General features: G+C 46.4%; 2 protein-coding genes across 3 annotated transcripts; one reads left to right on the plus strand and one right to left on the minus strand.

The window, feature by feature from the left end:
* Positions 1 to 4,806: 4,806 nt before the first annotated feature.
* spata2 (spermatogenesis associated 2) lies at positions 4,807 to 9,106 on the minus strand (the record flags this gene model as incomplete). Its single annotated transcript, XM_080853635.1, has 3 exons — positions 9,084 to 9,106; positions 6,667 to 7,574; positions 4,807 to 6,276 (listed from the first exon to the last, which is right to left on the minus strand). Exons 2-3 carry the CDS (start codon positions 7,054 to 7,056, stop codon positions 4,807 to 4,809), a joined length of 1,860 nt encoding a protein of 619 aa, XP_080709761.1. The 5' UTR covers positions 7,057 to 7,574; positions 9,084 to 9,106.
* A 412-nt stretch (positions 9,107 to 9,518) lies between these two features.
* On the plus strand, positions 9,519 to 19,088 carry rnf114 (ring finger protein 114; the record flags this gene model as incomplete). 2 transcript variants are annotated; one of them, XM_080854534.1, is made up of 6 exons in its annotated part: positions 9,519 to 9,823; positions 10,568 to 10,718; positions 11,174 to 11,280; positions 11,401 to 11,515; positions 16,228 to 16,335; positions 17,086 to 19,088. In XM_080854534.1, 6 exons carry the CDS (start codon positions 9,519 to 9,521, stop codon positions 17,149 to 17,151), a joined length of 852 nt encoding a protein of 283 aa, XP_080710660.1. In that variant the 3' UTR covers positions 17,152 to 19,088. The 2 variants fall into 2 exon arrangements, with proteins under 2 accessions (XP_080710660.1, XP_080710661.1); XM_080854535.1 differs by having other exon boundaries at positions 9,669 to 9,823; positions 11,174 to 11,295.
* Between the last annotated feature and the right edge of the window lie 6,118 nt (positions 19,089 to 25,206).

Raw genomic sequence — 25,206 nt, forward strand, 5'->3', positions numbered from 1 at the left:
CTGGGTTTACATGAAGAGACAGAAGAATTTTAGGGAGCCTACATCCACAGAAGATCTGTGGTTAGTTCTCCAAGATTTTTGGAACAATTTACCAGACAAGTTCCTTCAAAAACTGTGCGCAAGTGTATCTGGAAGAATTTATGCTATTTTGAAGGCAAAGGGTGGTCACACCAAATATTGATTTAATTTAGAATTTTCTTCTGTTACTTCACTGCATTTTGTTAATTTATGAAGAATTGATGAAAATAAACTGTTAACACTTCCATTTTTGAAAGAATTCTTAGTTTACAGCATTTTTTCACACCTGCCTAAAACTTTTGCACAGTACTGTACATCCTCCACGCAACCCACTTCTGCTGCAGTGACGCAAGGAGCTTTGTTGAGATGGTGAGGAGGAGGACAAGGAGGACGAGGAGGAACATCAGTAAAGGAAGATCATGGGAGAGGGATTGTGGTTTGCGAACATCCAGACCAACCAGCTGCCAAACACACACTCTTCCCCTCTCGACTGTCATTTGATCTGAGGGGGGACATCTGACAGGCTGATGATGATGATGGTAATAGCGGTGGTGGAAGTAGTAATGATGATGATGATGTTGGTAGTAGTGACGAAGAGAAACATGCTGGTGATGAGTGGCTAACCTGTCCTTACTTTTCCCTCCTGCAGTGAGAACGGATGAGAAAAGCAGCATGTCCGTGGCAACATGGAGATAAACCGCTTTGGAGGAGACTTACTTTTTGATGGCCTCTATAAGGAGAAAATATGATCCTTTGGCAGGAGAGAGGGGTAAGCGCTTAGGAGAGAATATATTTAAACACACACACACACACACACACACACACACACACACTTCTACTATGTGGACAAACACCCCTCTGATTCCACAGCTCCCTCTAGTGTCTCGTTGAGGGCATCACACTATCTGAGCCTGTGTTGCAAAACTGGTTTTAAGACAGAACCCTTTTGTAATCGCTCGAGCGCTAACGTCCTATGATAGGTCAACAGACGTCTTGATCATCCTTCTCATTCCATACTCCTTTGTTTTCCTCCGTAGCGGCTTGGCCTGTAGGGGTTAGGAATGAGAACGCAAACAATTACCGGGGAATATAATGAGTCATGCCTTAACGAACATCACAGACGCGGACACTCAAAACAATGTGAATGATTTTTGACATGTGACAGCAAAAAAAAAAAAGAGGCCTGAAGACAATACTTAGTGAGGTCCACACTAAGAGTTTGATGGGATGTCAGTCCAGATTGTAGTGGCAAGAATCCTCAGGGCACACACACGAATATGCTACACAAACTCAGACGACTGAAGACACAGCCATGCACAAATCAGATGGCTAGGTGGGAGATCAGAAAAAATGTAAGTACAAATTAAATGGGGTGATTTTTGTAGTCTCATATTATTATTTAATTGCTTCTATTCAACACGCATCAATGCAGAAACAGTGTTCAATGTTAAAATGATCAGCATCTCCAAAATACGGGACTGTACACATTAATCTGTCAATTAACTCGGACCGACTCGGGGATTTTCATGGGTGCTTGTATCCCCCTACTGGTAGATGATGCAATAGCAGGGAGAACAGTCGAATGTGATTTCCTACCGTCTGTCATCTCGGCACACAACCCCATATCAAAACATCGTCAGCAACAAGTTAAGAATTCAGCAATCTCCTCTTAAATAATCCAGGCATCCGTCTTTAAGTGTTTGCTAAACAGATGTAAGCATGGCAATATATGCATTTGATGCCATCCAATGTTGATGCACAATTCATGGATGCATTAATATACAAATATGGATACTTTAAATGATTAATTATTGATGGGCAAGCTATTAACGGAAATGCAGTGTCCCATCTGTGTATTCCCCATCAAGACACCAAGAGAAAAAAAGCTAAGCTTAATATACAACTGTCACATCAACTCACACAACCAAACTAATTGTATTTTTTTAGAATTTTATTCTTGAAATTATTTTATAAAATCATCGCTTTATAACTCATTTATATTTATATATTTATATATATTTATATACTTTCACCAACAAACATTTTGGCTGGCTCCTTCCCTCTGTTCCCTTGTCCAGTGATCAAAGTATGTAGAATTGGGAGAGACTCTGAACCCTTCTCTCTCACACACACACACACACAGGCGCACACACACACACACACACACACACACACACACGCAGCGCTTGGTGCTCCTCCATTAGGTAAGCATTGTGACAGGGTAGGTGTTGGCGGTGGTGTGTGTGCAGGGAGAACAGCTATAAACATGGGGAACGGGGGGTTGAGTGGGTGAGGTGAGGGTGCATTTAGAGTGCATGCTCGGCTCTATACAGGAAACACCGTCGCCACTTTGTCACCTGAAACATAGACACAGTATCGGAGAGAAGGCTGAGGACTTTCGTGTCTCGGGAAGGTTGGAGGAGACCAGATGTGACAACCTCAGGAATAGGGAGGCCTCTGGTGTCAGAGAGAGGGAACTGCAACATTTAAATAATCTATCATTTGGCACGCAATCACACCGGACTTTTATCTAAAGTTAAGTTTATCTAAAGTCAATTAGAGTCCGATCTCTTTGAAAAATGTTTGGCTAGTAAAAGTCAGAACAAAAAGTCGCAAAACCCTCTTCGCCTTTAAGTACTGGGATCATCCAACTCACTTCACCTAGCCCCCACAATCGATGGAACTGTTACACTTATGTGATCTGCCTTGATTAACACCTTTCGTACACCTCGAAAAGCTTACTCCATATGAAAATGGAGGAGAGGACAGATGGGGGACCCCTCTAAAGAAGCCTACAGCCTGACTTGACACCTTCCCCTCCACTGTCATCTCACAATGCTTCTCTAGAGGGGTTGGCACTGACCACTAACCAGACATTCCTACAAGACGGTTTCCCTGTGCTTTTCCCTTCAGCTGATACAGACTCAGATCTGTGCCATTATGACTGCTTTAACTACATCTCTCTCTCTCTCTCTCTGCTCCCTGTTCACTATATTCAAGTTTTCATACACTGACAGGCTAAGGGGGAGGAATGGAGAGGATTGTGCCCAAACAAAGGGCATGTATTGTGCACTAGGGAGCAGCTCATCTTCCTGGTTCTCCTCTGATGTGGCTTCCTGTCCATGGATTCAGTTCCTACATAACACAAGCCCTACTGCTTGGTTTGTGTCCTTACCGCAAATAGTGTTACACAAGAACAAAATATTAAAAACACACCAACATTAACAACTATGACTTGTCAACACAAATACAAAAAAAGGAGAAAAAAGTTACAAAATCACAAATCAAACGCGCAACAGGGAGCTTGTGTCTTTGCAACAACAGTAAGACAATTTCATTTTTTTCACTTATTTCAAAAAGTAACTTCCTTCACCTTTGAGATCTAAGGACTTCATAATATTCTATCTGAGAGGCATTGAAGGGCACTAGCTTCATTTTCCTCCGCGACTCCCTGCTGTCTGTTAAAAACCTGCCGGACACGGGCGGGTGAAGTGCAACTTCAGCTCTGATGCATCCACACTGAAGAGATGGATGGAGTGTGAGAGTACACACACACACACACACACACACACACACACACACACACACACACACACACACACACACACACACACACACACACACACACACACACACACACACACACACACACACACACACACACACACACACGCGCACACACACACACACAATATCAAAGAAAAAAATACTGCAACCTAGGGCACCCCGCCTGGCTTCAATACTCCATAGCAGCCTGTGAACATCATACAGATTACTTGATTATTTTTTTCTACTTCTTCTTATTCTTTTTTTTTTTTTACAAGGGTAAACTTACAGACAGGCGTTGCTCATTGGTGGACTACACGTTTAAGTGGCTAACTATCATCTTTGATACAAACAAACCATCACTATCCTCCCCTCCACCCCCAACCCCCCCTCTCCACCCCCACACAGACCCTTCAACCCCCCCTCTTGCCACCACCCACCACCCCGAACCAACTGTCGCACATTAGGTCTATACAATAATGATTCAAAATATATACTATTGGATTCCAGTGTAATGTTTTTCTCTTTCATATTTTCTCCTCATTTGATCCAAAGTCTGAAAAGATTCTTCCATACATCGTGAATATCCAGATGGGGGAAGAGAGTCTTCTGCAAGCATCTATGCGGATAGAATGCTCACAGCTGGATGAGCGCTTTCGCACGCTCGAGGCTAAAGCCAGTCATGTATTTTGTTATTGTTGTTATTGTTTTTTTCTCCCTCTTAAGTCGCTTGTCTTAAGTAGGCCAAGATTCAGGTACGGGACAAACTACTACGGGAGATCACATGACCAAACGAGAGCTGATGGAGAGGCAAGGGTCAGGAGGAAGTGTTTCATTTTTAAAAATAAAATAAAAAAGGAGAAATGCCTTCAAGCCTGAATTTCTACAAGGCAGTGAGATGAGCAGGCGTGAGGAGCTGTGGGCTATAAGTGCATTCCTGGGTTAATATGAACAGAGGCTCTCACAAAGAGTAATCAAGAAAGAAAGGGAGAGCGAAAGAAAGAGAGAGAAACAGAAGCCCACATAGCAGCTGAGGTCCTGGTCAGGGAAATGACGCGACTTCGGACCAGAACAAGGACGGAAACCTTTCGGTCAGTGGAGCTATTAGAGGTTGAAGAAACAGTCCAGAAGTACAGGATTCTAGGCCCTGCATATGTGTGTGTGTGTGTGTGTGTGTGTGTGTGTGTGTGTGTGTGTGTGTGTGTGAGTTAGAGAGAGAGAGAGAGAGAAAGGCTGAGATGTCTACCGGTAGACCAGGTGGGATATGGTGCTGGACTTGTAGTTGAGCTGGTGGTTGGGCAGGAAGCTGTGGTGTGGTGTCTTGCGTGTGCACACGTCTCCAGCGTACAGGCCCATGCACGAGTCACACGACACCTTGGAGCAGTTGACACACGTGTGCGCCGCCCCGGGCTTGTTACAGAATCCGCAGCGCGAGCCGCCCGCACTCAAACGCTCGCCGACGCTCACACCGCTGGGGGCAGAAGTCGCCACCATACCGGCAGGCTTGCTGGGATACAGCTTGGTGCTCATCATAGGCTTGTCCAGCAGCTGCGAGTGCGAGTGGGAAAGGGGGTGCGGGTGGGGGTGGGGGTGCAAGTGCGAGTGGGTGAGCATGTGGGGGTGTGTGTGCGCGTGCGAGTGCACGTTAGAGTGTGCGTTGGAGTAGACTGACAGCTTCTCCTTGGCAGGCAGGTAGCCATCGAGCGTGCGCAAGGGGGCTGCCACCTTGGGGTAGTCCTGGTAGCCGCAGCACGGCGTGGGCTCGCAGGCCAGGCACGACGAGCAGAGCACCGTGTCGCAACGCTGGCACGAGCTCAGCACTGAGCAGCCCAGACCGCAGCCCTGGCACTTGGCCCCACCGTGGGCCTTCAGCAGCCAGCCGTCCCGTGGCTCCCGGCTGGGGGGGCGCGAGGATGAGGAGATGGAGGGCGTCTGACGCCCCCCACCCAGGCCCAGGCCTAGGCCCCGCTCTGTGTACAGGTCCACCTCGTCCAGCGAGGACAGGTGGTAGGAGTAGGGGTCGGAGGGCGGTGGGGGTGACTGGATGGGGAAGAAGTCGGCTGCGGAGGCAACGGCGGCGGCGACGGAGGAAGAGGGGCTGTAAGATGGAGTGGAAGCCAGGGAGAAGAGCGGTGCGATGGGGCGGAGGATTTCATCACGCGCTTCTTCCTCATCAGTGTCCACAAACAGCGGCTCCTTGCGTAGGCTGAGCGAGGTGCGCAGCACTGGTTTGATGGCCGGGTGCCAGTGACCCGCGCTGTCCGTCACGTCTACCGACTTGGATGGCCGCCCGGACCTCCGAAGCTGGTGGTGATGGTGGTGGTGATGAGGGGTGGCGGCGCGCTCCATGTCGGCAGGCCGCAGTGAGAGCCGCGCCATGTCGATGGCTGTGAGGGAATCCCGGCGCCTCAGTGCCTCTGCACAGCCGGCCGCGTCCTCCCTGCTCGCCCTCCGCAGCTCCAGGGCCTCAAGCTCCGAGGCGGCCCCCCGGGCCAGGGCCACCACCTCCCCCAGGAGCCGGCACTCGGCCTGGGACAGCAGCAGCTCGAAGGCCAGCTGCCGGAGGTGGGGGGCGCCGCCCGGAGGGGCCTCTCGGGCCAGGTACTGCGTGTCCTGCTCGCTGCGCGTGTAGCCCATGGAGCGCAGCAGCGAGCGCAGGTCTAACTCACACATGGCCGACTGCAGCTGGTACACGTATGGACCTGTGAATGTCTGCAAGTTCACACCATATCACAAGACAGACAGACAGACAGACACACACACACACACACACACATAATGAGGGTCAGAACATGCATAGTCCCAGATAGATACCATTAGAATGTAAAACAACAATGCCCTTTCACTAAAGATAATCTATTTAACAAATACTATGCTAAAATACCTTCATTTCCTCCCATGTAATATTTCTTTCTCTGCATTATTAATTAAATTAAATTATTGAATAAAATTTTGCCTTTTCATAGAGTTAAGTTAACACTTAAAACGTGTTTCATCAGCTACTTCAATAAAAAAAACAGCCACAAAGAAAGAAATACTCTATTTTCCTTCTCTGAACTCCTACTCCTTTCCTTCTCTGTCCCTGCGGTGTGATGCGCTCACCTTGATGCAACGAAACTCCTTCTTCCAAGGGAAGAGCAGCAGGTTGGTGCAGACCGTCTCCAGCGTGGCAAACGCCGCCTCCAGAGCCCTCAGGCTGGAGCCCTGGGCCGAGCGCAGCGCGTTCTCCGCCACCTCGTAGAACCGCAGCAGGCGGAAGCGCTGGGCTGGCTCGGGCTGATACGCCCCCAGCAGGGCTGTTGCCGTGGAGATGAGCGCCTCCTCGCTGCTGGTGTGCAGCGTTGTTGCTGCTGCCGCCTGACGGTCGCACTTGGCGCCCCCCGCACCGCTCCCGTTGCTGCTGCTGCCGATGCCACCCTCGCCCTGCTCCAGCCTCCTCTCCAGCTTCGCCACATACCTCCTAAACAGGTCCTCGCGCAGCTTGGCATCCATGGGTGGCGGTGGGCTGCGTAGCCTGTGCCTCTCCCTCTCTCATCCCCCTCTCCCTGGGAAAGCCTCTCAGGCACCCCAGGCCATGATGGGGACCCCCCTGCACTGGAAGACGAAAGTAATGGGGGACGTGGGTGTCCAAGAGATGGTGGGGAGGGAGTGAGGCTGGGTCTGTCTCAGCAGTGCAGCAGCAGCATCCTCGTTAACGCACGCAGATTATGAAAAGGCGACTCTCTGGCCCTGGCAGCCGCCACGGGGGGCGGGCAGGGGGGTTCTTTTTTTATTTTGGGAAGCCGAGTGTGTGCCTGCGGCCTATTCCTCTGCCGACGGGTTTGTCAGGGCACCGTTTCAAACTGCAAACTTCCACAGGGCAGGCTGGCGTGGAATTGAGCCGGGGGAGCGAAACCCGGGCCCTCCGTTCACTCCTCAGGCTGCAGGGTCAGTCACACAGCTCAAGTTCAAGGTCAACAGGGGCACACCAGGGGATGGTTGCACAGATGGAGGACAGCAACTCTGGAGCTCTGACAACAACAACAGAACAAGAAAAACAAACAAACTAAATCTGAATGTCAGCCACTCACTGGATTGTTCAGGAATATTCACACACACACACACGCTACATTTCTGTCAGCAGGAAGCACTAGAACTCGGTTCTACAATAAAGCCACCCAGTGATTAGATTCCTGTACACACTTTTGTCAGCCACGGAGAGCATGCATACGATGTCATGAGACACAACCACACACAGCCCATATGGCCTCCTCCAACTCAAAATGATCTGCGTCACCTTAGAGATCATGCCCTCTCCTTCTTAACCTATCTGTTAAGGAGAGTGTGTGTGTGTGTGTGTGTGTGTGTGTGTGTGTGTGTGTGTGTTTGTTTTACAGGATTTTAGATAGTGAAGGATGGAAAAACGCACCCACATCATTACTGGTAGTGTACATGCCGTGCGTGGGATGTGTGAAAGCATCCCTCTCCTCCCACCTCACAGTATTCCATCAAACCATTAAGTAACCGTTCACGACAGCTGCACCTGCTAGCCGCCGTCGTGAAGTGATGACACAACGGCACACTGCATTACAGTGCACCCTCCACCATCATGGCCTCCCGCGTAAATTCATCACCCTACATTACTGGGCCAACGTACATATGGAAGCGATGTGAGCAGTGTGCTTCGTACTGCGTCTGAGGCTGCCACATCAAGTATGTGACTGACCGAGCATCCTGCTTCGCCAACTCCCCGGTGTTTGACATTTGCGGGTGCGTCAATGTTGTAGACGGTATATAACAGTTAGGTTGAAGCTCGTTAGCCAGCAGGCTAGCTCGATCTGAATGCAACCGGTTTTTCTGCACACACGCCCTTTCCTCTCTCCGCCGCCGTTCACGGCTGATGCTTCCATCCTCATAGAGACGCAAAGGGGGATGTTGCTAGCTAGCTGACGTTCGACGACCAAATCACTGCAGCCAAAATGGATGCAGTGAAACCGTGAGAGGAAGACAACAAAATAATCAATAATATATAAATGAATTTGCCCCTGTGATGTTTGTGTCGCAGGGATACATTTGACTAAAACACCCCAACGACAAAGCTAACTGGCTAACTGGATACGTGGTATGGAGAATGTAAGAGGACCGCGCGTACGCACTTGTACTAGGGAGGTTCCAGTGTATCAGTGGATGGAGAGCTAGTTTTCCAGCTAGGTGTTGGTAGACCAATAAACTATACTGACCAAAGCTGTCCAGTGCCCCAGCACAAGTGACGATAACGCTAACCAGGTAGTTAGCTGTCGTTAGCCATGTTACACCCTCGAGTCAGCCACGGCCCCCAAGCACAGAGACGCCCAATGCAGGCTAGCACGCTAGCCTATCAGTTTAAATCGACGAAGAAGCTCAACGCTGTTAAAAACCATTAAGACACCCTCAAGAGACACACAATGCAGTCCACGCCACTACACACTGCTAATACTACAATAATCTCCCACCAAACCATACTGACAGTAATGAGACGCCAGTAACATGTAACACCTTACCTTGGCGTTCTACTGGAAATCCCCATCGCTGTAATGCGCATGCGTGCCTTTCGGACAGTTCATCAGTACCAACTGGCACGTGCACTTAGGGCAATAGGAATGCAGATGCACAGATTGCTCTCTGAGGAGGCCAAAGGGTATGTCAACACATGCAAAAAGAACAACTTGGATGAATGTTAGAGTGAACACTTACACTCTTTCTCAGTGAAAAATTTGAATCGCAGAGGGTCTTAAAATGATTTATATGAACAACTGTCTCTATAAAAACCTAAATGCATAAGATAATGCTAAATAAATCCATCAAAGGAAGTAATTATTATATTTGTACGAATAATGTATGTGTATGGTTAAGTTAAGCCATTGCATCTCAGGGTTCATGTATTCTGTTTGTCTAGCATCCCATGAACTTGTGAAAAAAGTACTCGTAGACATCATATGAACTATGTACTCTATCGGAACAATATTTTGTATTTAATCTATACTGGTTATTTTAAGACTATATATTTTGCAGTTTTCTTCGCTCCTCCTCTTGTTAGATTCCATTGTGACGTTGAACTCTCGGGGATTGGAGTTCAGAGCGGAAGACAACACAGAGAAGAAGAAATGGCGATGCTAGGAAGCCTTGGTGCTGCGCAGCAAAAAACAAATACACTCGCTGGAGACAGAGATTTAACGGAATTTGTGTGCCCGGTTTGTCTCGAAATCTTCGACAGTCCTGTTATCACACAGTGCGGGCATACGTGAGTATTAACGTTTCTACAAGCGACTATGCTAGTTCTGTCGATGCGAGAAAACCAGCTGGTCTCGACATTTTGCCGAGTTCTTCTTTGTGCGCTGACAGTCCGCTAGTAGTTATAAATACAATACACAGCGCTATGGTTTGTTTAACGATGCAAATGTTGGTGTTTTATCTAATCATATGTTTTGGAACATGCAATTTTGTGAGTTTGTTGGGAGATCTTACGGGTTTTACTTTCAGTTTTGTTTACATCGTGGCACGGCCGCGCTAAGGGCTTCTGGGAAATGTTGTCCTATATTGCCTTACCGTACTCAGTACTCTTGCTGAGCAAACGCCAAAGTACCACAAGTCCCACGGTCCATTTTCAGATCTTGTGTCAGGAAGTGTTGCGACGTTCTCGTCTTCAGCATTTGCAATAGGATATCACATCCGAGGACATGGCGTGCCTTTGGATAGTTTATACCGATCTGGCACCCTGTCAGTTATTGTTCTTCAGAGACGAACAGTAACCTCGATTTACTCTACATTGCGTTTATTCACTTTTGCATTGTAGAGGGATTTTAGTTGCTTTGTCAAACATGCCACTCACCTGCCACATACAGAACATAATATAGTTAACTTCTTACTATCTGTAAGTACATAACAGTCAATCCCAAACCCTAGACGTATCATTCTGTCTGTCTTCCTCTTTCATCATATTTAGAGATGTCCTAAAAATGTTAGCTATGTCCTCTGTCACACTCAGGTTTTGCCAGAGCTGTCTGCAGGAGTGTCTCCGACCCCAGAAGCCTGTCTGTGCCGTGTGCCGATCAGGGCTGGAGAAATGGACCAGAGCCAGTGATCTAGATGCAATTATCCATACGTCAGTTGGCGCGTGCAAGGGTTGTGGCACAGAGGTGGATAGTAGTTTATTTGTTTCAGTACTTGACTAAAAGGTTGTGACATTTATATTGCATCTGATTATTTAGCAGATCTCATCTACAAGTCACAGTTAAACAGACACATACATGCATACATGGTCCCCTAGATATGCTCAAGCATAAAACCTCTGGCCTGAGACAGCATAAGGGCTCCTTATTCAGTTAAGTTTTTGTTGATGAAAATTACAGAAAATATAATGGATGGCCTTTTGTACTTATTTGTACCCAGAAAATCTGTAGTTGGACTTCTAGTAAAGTTATAACATTTGCATTGATTAGAAATTTTAATTGTAGCTTATGAATATAGGGTAACAATGCATTCATTTTGTAATTTTGGTGTATATCTATATAATATACTTTTTTTGTTTGATTGTTTGTGTGCGTGTGTGTGTGTTTGTGTGTGTGTGTGTGTGTGTGTGTGTGTGTGTCAGGTACCACTGTCCCAGATGCGAAGCCATACTTCCACTTGTTCCAAATACCAGGAGTACATTGAGGAGGGAGTGAGGAATTCTGCCCAAACCCAGCCTGTCGTAATAAGGCAAGCCACATTCGGGTTGTCACTCTTCTTCCTTCTATAGCATAGTGTCTCAGTGTGGTTATATTACAACATGGATGATAAACATAGCCATAATTATTTCTCCTTTGGGTCTTGATACAGCCCTGTTCCAAACCGCTACACTTTTGCCTGCCCTTACTGCAACTCCCCTAACCTGGACCAGGATGGCCTTGTGGAGCACTGCACATCCCATCATGCCAGAGACCAAGGCCAAGTGGTGAGGACCCATTCCTGTCCTTTCTGTGCAGTTTTCTGGAGGATGGAAAAATGAGACAGATTTGAACACTGTCATTTAGAAGCTTTGCTATGCAGTAATGGGACTTAATAGCACAGTGTTGAAATTGCTGGCCTACCAGGACGCTGCGCTCATCCAGTGAGCGTCGTCTGGCACTGCCCCCGGTGCAAGCAATGCAATCCAGACTATTCTCAGTTGTAGTTCCACGTTGGTGGAACGACCTGCCTAGCACTACCAGAGCAGGAGCGTCCCTCTCTACCTTTAAGAAGCTCTTGAAGACCCAACTCTTCAAAGAGCACCTCCCTTCCTAACTGGCACCTCGGCTTAACCTGCACTTAACCAGCAACAGGCCCGCACTTCTTTTTTTATTCTTTCTATGTCGTTTTATAAGCAGTAGGGTGCATCATTTGCCCCACTTTTTTCAAATCTTTTGAAAATCAATCTGTACCTAGACTAATTTTTTTACACTTACTAAAATAAACTTCCATGAGAAATGTTATCAAATTCCATGAATATCTAAGGGGTCCACCGAGGGTCTGAAGTTTCCTACTAACAACGCCCATAAAGCTAGGCTGAAATTATCAGTTTTTCTGAAATAACGCCACAAATAATGGATTTAGCCCTATAATGTTAATAAAAGTTGAATATAAATATGGACATTGCGCATCTTTTGGTGCCAGTTTTATGTCTCTATCGTCATAACTTTCCGAGATATGACAATATCAAGTACATATTTCTTTCAAAACGCATTAAAAATTGCCCTTGCCAGAAATTTCCACTAAGGAAACTCTTGAATAGGTTTCAATACAAACATGAATGAGAACATAGAGAATACTTAATAGCTAAGTACACTATGGCAGTCAGAACTTTACAAGGGGTTGAGAATGCATCATTTATTATGATAATTCAGAAATCCTTACTATATTACTATAACTTCTGTACCAACAGAAAAGCAAACAATCCTAAACAGTGAACACTAAACAATAAACATTTATGAAATAGAAACTAATCAAAATAACTTTTTGCAGGAAAAGAAACAAATAGTAGGTCCTATCTTAAATACATGAATGAAAATTATGATACATAAATCAATTTTAAAGAACATCACCTTTTATTCCCCTTTCTCTTTCTCAGATTTGGTGTTTCCTTTCTGTCTGCTTCCACCACCTGCAGAACATTCTGGTAATGTTCTTCTCCTCTTGCAGAGGTGATGAAGTCTGTGCTGAGTTTTACATTACGCTCTGCACTGTCATTGACAACATTCATGGCTTCCAAGTTAATCAAGGCTTCCTTGTAGGCTGGGTGAGCAGGCCAGGTTGAGACATGAGTGGTGAGGAAAGTAGGGTCCAGCTGCAGAATATGGAAGAGATACCATGCATCAGGTCCCACTAGGTCTGCCAGAGTTGTTTTTTGTGTGATATTTCCTGGAAACTTTGGTTTACCGAAACCGGAGCCATTTCTATCAGTTGGGTGTGTGCAGGAGCCAGATGGCTTGACAGCCAGCAAGCTATTGGCTAGGGATCTCTTGTGCTCTGCAGGTACCTTGTTGCTGAAGAGGGCTAGTGGTACCATCTCAGCTGTGAGGTACCACAGGTGTCTCCCGAAGGCCTTCACTGCACTCTTTGAGATCACAGCTGACACATGTGAATATTCAAGTAAGTTCTTGAAGAACTGCAGGTCGTTCCATGGTGCATCAATGGCCACGGAACACTGCAGCCACCAAGATGAATAGAGAAGTGTCACAAAAGTGACAAAGTCTCTAACTTTGTCAGACTGATGTCTGGAGGTGATCTTGCCAGTTGGGAGCTGAGCAATTTCATACTGGAGCAGAGAGATCTTGATTGAATATAACACCTTGGCCATCCAGCGAGCCCGGTGCATGGCACCTGGTTGCTTGAAAGAGAATGGTCTCTCCTCTGGATATGCATCTAGGAATACTAGGCACAGCTCTACGAATTCCAGGTAGTCATCACGCTTTTGCTGAAGACTTGCTTGGGCAACTTGAACCACATCATTCTGTAGATTGTGAATCACCTTCCGGGCTGCCACAGAATAAGATGTCACATCTAATCTGCACAAGTCCTGTGGTTGTCTCTCACGTAAGAGAGAGAAATTATTCTTAAACCTTGAAAAGAGAGCCACCTCTGGGGATTTAGATACTTCAATCTTGAGGTCTGTGAATACATGGTCTAGCACAACTTCACCAACATGATGCCTGCAGGCTGACCACAAGAGAGCGCGACCCACCTTCTGCTGGATGCTGATGCAGGCTGCAAATAAATGGCCTGTGTTGGATGCTGTGGTATCAAAGGCCATGTTGACCACTCTGTCTGCACACTTCCATTCTTCCAGCAGGTTGCATGTCAGCTCACTGATGATGATTCCACAGCCTCGACCACTGCCAGGTGTGTAAAAGGGCACGCCCAGTAGTTTGCTGTCATGGGTGTTCCCTACAGATACTGCTAACCTCTCTTCAGACTTGTTTGGTGTCATCACAGATGGTGTTAACTTTGAGTCCCAATGGACAGTAAGCATCTTAGGAGGTTCCCAGTTGTCCTTGTTGGATGTTGATATTTGCTTTGCCATCTTTCTTCGGGATCTATCAGCTGTTGCATATGATAGTGCAACAGCTTCTGGGTTACCTCCAGCTTCCTCAATGACACACTGAGTGAAAGCAGCTTGCTGGGATGGAGTCAGCTTCATCCTCGTGGACAATGACACCAGCTTGTGACGTTTCAGGATGTCACAAGGGATGAAAACTGAGGTGCCAGTCTTCTTGACTCGCTTGTGTGGTCGCTGTTTGGAAAGCTGATGGAAAGTTTCATCATCATCGGAACACTCACCACCTGTGGTGGTGCTGATGACTCCCTGAGATGTGGATGCCTGTTCTTCATACTTGCGTTTTCTCTCATTCTCTGCTGACAACCTGGTCTCCTTCCTCTTCTCCTTTGCAGCAGTCGGCTTGTCCAGAGCACCAAATGTTGCTTTCTGATCTGTCTCCATGGAGTGGAGAAAGGCCAGATCTTCCTGGTTCTTCATGAGCTGTTCAACATTACAAGGCCAGATGGCAAATGTCTGTTGAAGTTTGACCTGCATCTTCTGTAGCTTCTTCTGTGAGGCTGGCAGCTCCCTCCGGTTCTTTGGAATGGCTCTCATCTTGGCATTCTCATCTGACAAGGCTATTATCCTCTGCAGGGCCTTTTTCTGGGATATTATTGGGATGTTGGCTTTTTGGTAGAAGGCTACAAGTTGTGCCAACACCAGTTTAGCTGCTTCCCATTTGGAACGCAGATTAAATGTTCCCTCTTGGATGTGCCACATCATACATCTGAGGACTTGATTGCTGTTAGGAAGCCTGGATCCTGTTATAATGGCATCATCATTGTTTATTGCAGCCCCCAGTCCATATATAAACTTTGACTTCCTTGTTTTTGCTGAATTTGCATTTTGGCCTTTGCTAATATCCTTTTGCAATGGCTTATCTGCCATAGTGACAAAGTACTGACCAGTACCACAGGATACAATATCTGGACTATGTAAGATAATTGTGTGACAAGATGTAAGACGTAAAGATACTTCAAGCTGAAAAGACTGCAACCAGTGAAAGCCAGTTAATGAAACTCAAGTCTGTTGACTGTTGTTGTAGAACACTTGAACACCTGGCGACCTGACCCGGTCTGACCTGAGTCTGACCTGACCTGTTGACTGTTGTTGTATAAACTTAAATCCTTTGAGAACACTTGAACACCTGGCGACCTGACAGACAAGCAAACTGTTCTGTTCTATTTTTATGACACCGAGACTACCTTCACCTCTGGTTTTTATGGATATTGCGATGACAAAATGCAGAAAATGTAGACAAAAATGCAATATCACAAAAACCGATGAAGCTAGTGATATAAAACTGGTATCAAAAGATGCGTAATAGCCACATTTATATTCAACTTTCATTGACACCATAGGGCTAAATGCATTATTTTTTAAGTTACTTGAGAATAACTGATTTTTCCCTATGTCCATATAGGTAACAACTTTAGAGGCTTGGTGGACCCCTTAGACATTATTCAATCCAGCAAATATTCCACAGATTTTCTTTTCATTAGTATTGTCACATTTTTAATTTGGGTACAAGTTCAATTTCCAACATTGGGGCAAATGATGCACCCTAATAAGCAGTATTTATTGTTACACCAAGTTTTTAATGCTCTTAGCTTGATTGTGCTCTCCCTTGTACGTCGCTTTGGACAAAAGCGTCTACTAAATGACTAAATGATTAAAATGAAATGAAATTGGCCTGAAAAATAATGCCCTTACCCCTGCCAACAGTGTCAAAGACTCCGGACCCTTTGGAATGCAGTTCAGTTCAGTGCATCAGCATCGTTTCTCTCCCTCTCTGTCTCTTTCTTTCTTTGTCTCTCTCTCTCTTCGTCTCATTATTTATCTATCCATTTGTCCTTCTGTGTCTGACTATTTTTATCCACATGTAAGTAAGCATATTGCTCCTGTTTGGTAGGTGTATGTCTGTACTTGTCAGTGTGCTGTGAAAGGGGCTGAAGCTGTTGACATGGTGTCAGGTTGTATAAGTTTTGCCCCCTTAGTGACTAATTGGAGTGACTGCTGCCATAGTATCTTCTTCCCCTTTCTCTCTTTCTTTTTCTCTCGTCTTTCGCTCAATCTTTCTTTTGTCTGTGCAGGTGTGTCCTATATGTGCCTCTATGCCCTGGGGAGACCCCAACTACAGAAGTGCAGACTTCCTGCAGCATTTGAAGATCAGGCACACCTTCTCCTATGACACCTTTGTGGTGAGTGTCTCCAGTCGCCACCCGGTCTCGCTCTTGTTCTTGCCGTAGTGGTGTACACTTTTAGTTTTATTTAACGCCTCCTCAGAATTTTGCAGAAAGTTCCATTGATTTGATTGGGCCCCCCAAACTCTGAATGACCGCTGCCATTGGCAACGGTTATTGTGCTCATCTTTCATATCATTCCGCAGTAGTCAGTTTACTTCATGTAACGGAAATTAACTTGAAGTAAGGAAGTAATAGGTTGTTACGCAAGTTTTATTTGCATGAAGAGTTTTGTTCTTCACGAAATGGCAACAAAATAATTCAAAAGAGGAATTTTGGAGGGATGTCTTTTTTTATTTTGGCAAGTTACCTTACAATAAGCAGGGTAATGTATAGTCTGCCGGTCAGCATCGGAAAATAAATCCCTTCAGGACGAAAACTCTCATCTGGATATATTTTCCTACACTGACCAACGGACTATACATTATCCCTTACTTATGTCATTTCCTGCATGTTGTATTGGCAGCATTCTGTAATTGATATCGTAGCGCAGTATACTGTACACTTGACCATATGGCCTGGTTGTACACGTGAAATAGCCTCCTCATCAATACTTCCTCAAATTGTCATCCTCATTTTTTCTTCTCTCCTTTCTGTCTCTCTCTTTTTCGGTCTCTTTCTCCCTTTCTCCCTTTCACTCTCTCATCATTCTCTGTCTGTGCCTCCTCTATACCTCCACCTCTCCCTCCATCCTCTTGTCCTCCACAGGACTACTCCACAGATGAAAGTGCAATGATCCAGGAGGCTCTACAGCGGTCCTTGATGGACCATTGAGGTGCTCTGTGTGTGAAGGGCGAAGGGGATGGAGGAGCAGGAGAGATTGCTGTGGTAACTTATGTCAGACATAACCAAGCGTGTGCCTATCCCAGCCATGACTATCCAAAACACTGCACCATCGACTCGGTCCATTTAACAGAAAACGTGCTCCTGAAACTTTACCTAAAACACCCTCGCTGAGTACTAAACACGGATTGATTCTTGTAAATCGAGTGAAATTAAGTATTTGGTCTAGGTTAGAGAGTTAAATCAAAGACTAATTGTAGTTGAAAAGCGGCTGGTAGGAATACCTAAAGAGAAAAAGTCAGTGGGTTCTCTTAAATGAAAACATGTCTGTTCTGCCGTATGTATCGCAGTGATGTCTGAGCTTCCAAAGTGATGTGTTAATAAATATCCTAAAGACTTGACCTACGTATAAAGCTAATATAATGATAGGGACAGGAGGATAAGTAATGATGCAAAGCAAATTTATTTACGCTTTACCATAATCTCTGGTGTTGTGCTAGTATGCTCCACTAGGTGGCAGTCTTTAGTAAGCAGTTGCTGCTAATGTTACATTGAACTCTATCAAATGTAGACAATTAACAGGCGGAGCAAGAAGAAGACCCTATTTAAAATCTCTGTGTCATCTTTCTTTCCCTGTCTCTCTCTCTCTTGCTCTATCTGTGTGTGTGTGTGTGTGTGTGTGTGAGTGTGCACGCGTGTGTGTGTGTGTGAGCGCGTTAGCATTGAGGGGTTGGGAAGGCATCTGTCTCTGGCAAGTGGAAACCTGCTTGTCTTCCTCTCTGTCCCCAGGCAGGCATAGCTTTACCCTCATTTTAGTCTTCTTCTGCATGTGGATGGATGTCTTTCTCCTCCCTCTCTCTCTCTCTCTATGTGTGTGTGTGTGTGTGTGTGTGTGTGTGTGTGTGTGTGTGTGTGTGTGTGTGTGTGTGTGTGTGTGTGTGTGTGTGTGTGTGTGTGTGTGTGTGTGTGTGTGTGTGTGTGTGTTGAGAAGAATTCTAGCCTACACAGTTAAAAAAATAACCTTGTAAGGCTTGTCTGGTGCACTTTCTTGAAGTAAATGTGTTAGAGCATTAAATCTGGAATGTTAGTATCTGTTGAAACAGAAGTGGTTAAAAAAAAAAAAAAACGGGAATGTCATGGTTTACTGCAAATATGTACTTTCAATGAGAAAAGAAAATAAGAAGCACTACTGTAAGAGCACCCACTGGCCTGCAGATGGCAGTGTTGCTCCAGTAGCGCCCTAATCCTTCATCCAGTCAACAATATCTTACCTACCCAGATCACTCCGCACCACAAATGCCGGTGCACAGTTTTACCCTTCTCACATTTTCTCGTGTCTCTCGTTCAGCTGGCCAAGGCCCAGTGGTGGTGCCCTGAGTAAGAGGAGTGGCATGGCATCATTCGCCATCATGCCAGGGTTTGTCACCCAGTTCCACATCGCCAGACAAGAAATTCCTCCCTAGCTCACTTTGCTCCGTACTGTTGGATTTGTAACATGATAAAATGAACATGACAAAATGGATAACTGGTGTAACCAATTCATTTATTACATATTCAGAAATGTTGTTGTGTGGATTTTACTTAGGAGGATATGGTTGTAATAATGTTTCCTTTTTTTGTGTGTGTGTGTGTGTATGTGTGTTTTTATTTTCACTTCTGTTTGAAAAGAGTATAATAACTTAACTCTTTCTATCTATCGCTCTCTCGTTGAAGGATTGACTAAATCACTGCCCTTTGTCAATGACATGTGGAGTGTTTCTGGCTTAAGCCCCCATACGTGTGTCCGCCCTTCTGACAATCTCACCTGAGCGATCGGCTGAAGATGTGACTCCTCAATGCGTTTGTGATACGCTCATATCTGTACTCGGATCAGGTTGGTGCCTGTTGTGTACCGGGTCAGACCATTTTCAATTAAAAGCCTTTTTATGTCCGAACACATGCTCCAGTCTGTTTTCTTCATATCCAGCCTCGAGAGACGAGACAGCATGGCTGTTTCATTAACACGCCACTTCATCATTCCCAGGAATAATAATATATAGCGTAAATTACATATGCATATGTTATTTCTCTCCTGCTCGCTCTCTCTTTTTTTCTCTCTGTCGCTACCTTCTCCTCCTCCTCCTCCTCGCCTGTGTCAGCTATGATGTCTGAAGGTGCTAAATCCTGATAAATTAAAGCTCTTTAATTATTTAAACACTGGACCCTGAAATCAGCACCAGTGATTTATACCTGTGTGTGTGAGACACGCCAGGGTAGAACCAACACAGAGTGTGTGCTGATGGATGATGGAAGAGGGCCGAGGGGGCGCGGGAGAGAGGAAGTGTGTGTGTGTGTGTGTGTGTGTGTGTGTGAGATCTTACAATGAACAGCAATGCTCACCCCACAAACACTTAAGTCAGTGGGAACTCTGTTCTAGTGGTTCCTCTTAGCTTGAACTCTCACAGCACATGCCTCTGTATTTATGTGTGTGTGTGTGTGAGAGAGATCTTAGTTTATATTTGTGCAAATGTGTGAGAGAGAGAGAGGTAGAGGGAGATCTTAGTTTAGGTTTGCGAATGTGTGTGTGAAAGAGCGATAGGGGGCGATCTTAGTTTAGGTTTGTGTAAGTGTGTGTGTGTGTGAGAGAGAGAGAGAGAGGTAGATCTTAATTTAGGTTTGTGTAAGTGTGTATGAGAGGGAGAGGTAGATCTCAGTTTAGGTTTGTGTGAGTGTGTGAGAGAGGGAGAGGTAGATCTTTGATGAGGAGTGTGTGAGAGTGAGGGATAGGTAGATCTTAGTTTAGGTTTGTGTAAATGTGTGTGTGTGAAAGATTGAGGGAGCGGTACAGTAAATATTAGTTAAGGTTTGTGTAAGTGTGTGTGAGGGAGAGGTAGATCTTAGTTAAGGTTTGTGTAAGTGTGTGTTGCATCCCCATTCAGCTGCCCTCTTCACACCATCTCGGGAGGCTTGCTCGCCTGCATCTCATCCTGCATACAGCAAGTCGTATGGAATGGTTCACAGATGCCATTGTATTTTTTTTGTTTGTTTCGCTCTCCTCTGGTTATTATAAATCTCCTTTGTAAGACAGTTTAATGTGTCTGCAGGGAGGGCTGGCCTGAGGTCACTGAGGCATTCTGGGGTTTGGATGCCGTCACATATGGACTCCAGTCCACACGCCTGTCAAGAGGAGGCCCTCTGATGAGCTGCAATAGCATTGGCATACATGCCTCGAGTCAGTCACAGGCAGTAATTTAGCCGTCACTGGATTCCCTGGAGCTGCGCTCTGTCAGAGGATGTAACCACAACTAACTTTTTTCAATTTTTTAAAAATGTTTTTCAAAGAAAATCCCTGGCCTTTGTGTGAGTGTGTGAAAGAGCAATGCAACAAGCAAGCGAGTTGTTGAATGCATGTGCGTGCGTGCGTGTGTGTGTGTGTGTGTGTGTGTGTGTGTGTGTGTGTGTGTGTGTGTGTGTGTGTGTGTGTGTGTGTGTGTGTGTGTGTGTGTGTGTGTGTGTGTGTGTGTGTGTGTGTGTGTGTGTGTGTGTGTGTGTGTGTGTGTGTGTGTGTGTGTGTGTGTGTGTGTGTGTGTGTGTGTGTGTGTGAGGGAGAGGAAACACCCGGCAGCAGGTTTCAGGCACTGGTGTTATTTACCCTCTCCACTGGGAGACGAGAAACTTTTGTTCTCTTTTTACGTTTTTTTTTTTTATGTTTTCATGTCTGTAATTAGCTAAGCAAAATGCAGCAGGTCTCTTGGCTTGTAGAATCTCTCCAAACTATTTTTTTTCCCCCCTTTCTTGTTTCCTGAATGATTTGCTTCTCGCTTCTGGCAGACGGAGAAGTTTGTCTAACAAGATACTTCAGTGCTTCTAGGCAGGAAGGAAGTGGTCCCGCAGAACATCGGAGCCCTCTCTCTCTCTCTCTCTCTCTCTCTCTCTCTCTCTCTCTCTCTCTGTCTGTCTCTCCCTTTCTCCCTTTCTCCCTTTTTCTCTTTGTTTGGTGGCAAATCATGAAAGGGTGGAGGGTGGCTGAGTTTGGGGGAGAGAGAGAGAGAGTGAGAGAGATAAAGGGAGAGAGAGAGAGGGAGAGGAAAAAAGGAAAATCGGAAAAAGGAAAAGTGAACACATTGAATAAAATTTTCATAAAGTTCAGCGTGTCGTTTCTTTGATGAGAGAAATTAGAAAGTGTGTTAAGTCTCGAGGCTGTGTAGAGGCAGCAATTACCGTTACATACCCTCCCCCCTACAACCACCCCATCCCTCGTCCACCCCACCCACCCCCGGGAAGCCTACACCGGGGGAAGAATGCGAGGGTAACAGGGCATTGATATGTTCAGAAGTGTGTCGAACGGAAGATTCACTTCCATTTACACTCCTTCTTTCCTCTTCCCTTTGTTTGCCCTCTTTAATTCCCGTACACTTCAGTGATGGAACTCTACCTGTTGGGGGAGAAGACAGACCCTTCACCACAACCCCCCCCCCCCCCCCCCCCCCCCATCACCACCACCCATTACCCACCCTAATGCATCGACATTTGCTCTACATTGTCGGGAATGTGTGCACCTGTGTCCTGAAGCTGACAGGTTACTCCATGCATAATAGATTGGGTGTCATTCTCGGTATTTCATGCTTATCTAGGATTGGAGCTGACTTGCTCGAGTGGAGGATGTTCCGCCAGATCAAAAATTAATTTTACATCTGTAATTTCTCTGCCTCAGTCCACATGTATGTCCTATCCATATTTCTCAATGGTTCATAGTGTGCACAGACTTCACCACAAACACAGAAAAGGACGCAAAAAAAAAGAAGACAAATACAGATAAAAAAAAAAAATAATTTTTGTTAAATACAGATTATTCTATAAAATAAAAATGAGTCATTATCATTTCGATGGGCGTTGTCGCAGTCAAAGGCATGTTAAGAAGAAATGAAAGATTGGCTAGTTGCTGCAAAAGAAGTGGAACATGAGTGTCAGCCTGAGATCCCTGTTGGGGTGAGGCAGCGCTTTCAGCTAATGGCGCTGGCATGTTGCACCCCCGTGACTGCGGTCTAGTAGGTGTGTGTGATGTGGGCCTCTATCCTGTGAGACTTTCCAGTCTTTCATGCATCAGATCAGCTCAGCGCTCTCGCTCACTTGGGCCCATTTAGAGGGGATGTTTACTGGCGTGGTTTTTATCCATGTTGGTTTCACACACACACACACACACACTTCGGCATGCTCAAGGCATTGTGGGGCATGTTTGTATGTACCCCAGTGCCTGGAAAGTCAGGTCTCCTTTCCTCTTTCAGGTTTTGCTGAGCCAGGTAGCCCTGATTTGGGGGTGGTGGGGGTATTGCACCGGTAGTTTGCGCATTTTAATTTTTTTTTTTTAAATAGAAAGAAATTCCTCAAAGTCAGGAGAAACAGGAAGCTTGCGCCGGGAATCCTACCGCCCGGCCCCACGCGCACGGCAGGTTAACGCCTTCAAATGTTTGAACAGAAAGATGGCCGTCGGGCTTCCCCGACTTCAAGCCTGACTGTACGGCTGTGCGGCTTCCCTCTGCTTCCGCTCCAGACCTCTCCTCTTCTCTCCTCTCCTCTCCTCCCTTCTCCTCCCCTCTCCTCCCCTCTTCTCTCCTCTCCTCTCCTCCCTTCTCCTCCCCTCTTCCCTTCCCTTACTCAGCCCCTGAAAGGGATACGGGCGCAACTTTGATTTAATAATGCCTCAAACCAACCTGGCACTGAATCAACTGCTCTCATCGTGCCAAGCACTACCTTTTTTCTTCTTCCTCTTCTCTCGTGCACCTAGTGGGCTCGTTAACCCCCCCGCACGCCGCACACACACATACACACACACACAGTCTCCTCAGTTTGATGTTGTGATTGTTATGCACAACCTAGGTGATGAAGAGGAGAGAGGCTTTAGCCTGGCCCGCCTAACCAACACTAATGTTTTGCATTGCTCCTCATAACGTAGTTCATCAGACACAAGATAGCCCTAAAAAAAACTACGTTAAATAGCATCACAGCCCAATCCCATTCTTCAGAAAAAACCTGTGCCATCTCAGAGCACATTTTGTGCAGCAGACAAAAGAGGAGAGGAAGTTGCCAGATCAGCCCCATGGCTCACTGGGTTGGAGGGTTAGAGTTACTGAGGCAAAGATCTTGAGTTTAATCGCCTGGCCTGTGGGACCATTCGATCCCCTCGACGGAGGCGTTTTGTTCGGTGCGAAGTGGGGACATGGCACAGGCGTTGTCACCGTTTGGGGTTGGGGTCGGGGGGGTTGGGGGGTGGGGGGTGAAGTTATGTGGCGCAGTGCAGCGGAAGGACGGTGTTGTCAGATGGCCACAGCGGTCTGGAGTTGTCATGTTCATGTCTTCAGGGAGACAAGTGCCAGGGACCCAGTGGTTTTTGTGGCATTTGGGGGGGTTGAGGGGGGGGTGGCTTGCTTGGGTAAGGGGGTTTCACTGCCAGGAAAAGGAAATAGCGGGGGGATGTTTTGGAGGGGGAGGGGTGGAGCGGATGGGTTGGGGGATGTTGGAAGAGTCAGACAGTAAGATGAGCTCACGATGCCCTCAGTAACCCCCAGTGAGGTTTCTGGTGTCTTAAGGACATATCTTCCGTCTTTGGTGATGGCTGGCAGCTCGCTGCGTCCGGTCTCTCAGTGTCTCCGTTTCGGTGAGGTTAACGCATAAGGGTTGGCTGTTAATGCTCCAAACGACATTGTTGTGATGTAATGTGGTTTTAACAAAAAAAGGACATTTGAAACAAAAACTAGTGACAGTCGAGCAACTGCTAATGAACCGAGCTTAAGAATGAAGAGCAATCTTGGTTTTTGTTACTCATCAATCATGATTTGCTCTGGTTTTGTGCGAACCCACTGTTTTTGTCCCCCCCATTGGCTGTCTGCTTGTGCTGTGCTATACTTCACCTGCAAAAACTTTGGAAAAAGGCAACTAACAAATAAATAAATATAAATCTGACAATGACAGATGCTTAAGGATGTCATATTGTTATGTAAGCCTGAAAAATTGTAATTTGCGTAATTTATTTTTTCCTATTTCAAGCAATCCTGTGAAAGTGGTGGACCTAACAACAGAAGGCTCCTGGTTTGACAGTTCCTAAAGTTGTGTGGGGCTTTAAAATCTTGGAAAGTGTTCAGAATCACTTGTGCTGAAGAATCTCTCCTCCTCGAAGTAAAAATGAATATGAAACACATTGGCACCAGGCTGGGAGGAATCGCTAATCACGACTTCATTAACCGATATATTTATTTATCTGGGATATGCTCAACCCCTCACCTCTTAACTAATATTTGAAAGTTTGGCCCTCTGAGGTGTACGAGTGCGCTCAGCATATATGTGTGTGTTTGCGTGTGTGTTTGTGTGTATGTCAGCATGTTTGTGTGTGTGTGTGTGTTGGCAGGGATGTCCCAGGAGTGAGGTAGTTGCCCATGAAACACTTGGGGGGTGTGGTGGAGGGGGAGGTGGTGGGGCGAGGAGCTGCCGCAGTGGAATACCAGGCTAAGCGTGGGGAGGGAGAAGCTAAATTCTGTTCCCGGCGCCCTACCCCTCCAGAATAGGCACGGAGGGGAGCGTTTGAACAGAAGTCGGAGCAGCGAGGCCCCGGGCTGTTATTCCCCCATTAATTTTTCCATTTGAAATCAAGGCTCTCTGGGAGAGAGAGAGGAAGGGGTGCTGGGGAGCGAGCGATTGGGGAGGTAAGATGGAGGTGGGGGGGGGGGTCTGAGGTTTGTGGTGTGTGTGTGTGAGTGAGGGGAGGGGGGGGTGGGGGGGGGGGGAATTGGGGCTCTCTTGCAAAGGGAGACTGCAGATGCTTTAATGTCCAACAGGGGAGGCAATTTCACTTCCAAAACAGCCTCGGTCTGCCCCCCCCCCCCCCCCCCCCCCCCCCCTGTCCCATACCCGCCTGGGGGGCAACTCTACCTCCATCAGATCTCTGTTCGGAGCAGACATTCCCTCACCCCCTACGGGTACCCCCCCAGACACACACACACACACACACACACACACAAAGACTGTGCCGCTGGAAGTGTTCCTCTTAATTAGGAACTATCACTGTTCCAGAAC

The sequence above is a fragment of the Sprattus sprattus genome (genome assembly GCF_963457725.1).
Source record: "Sprattus sprattus genome assembly, chromosome: 16".
Classification (NCBI taxonomy): Eukaryota; Metazoa; Chordata; class Actinopteri; order Clupeiformes; family Clupeidae; genus Sprattus; species Sprattus sprattus.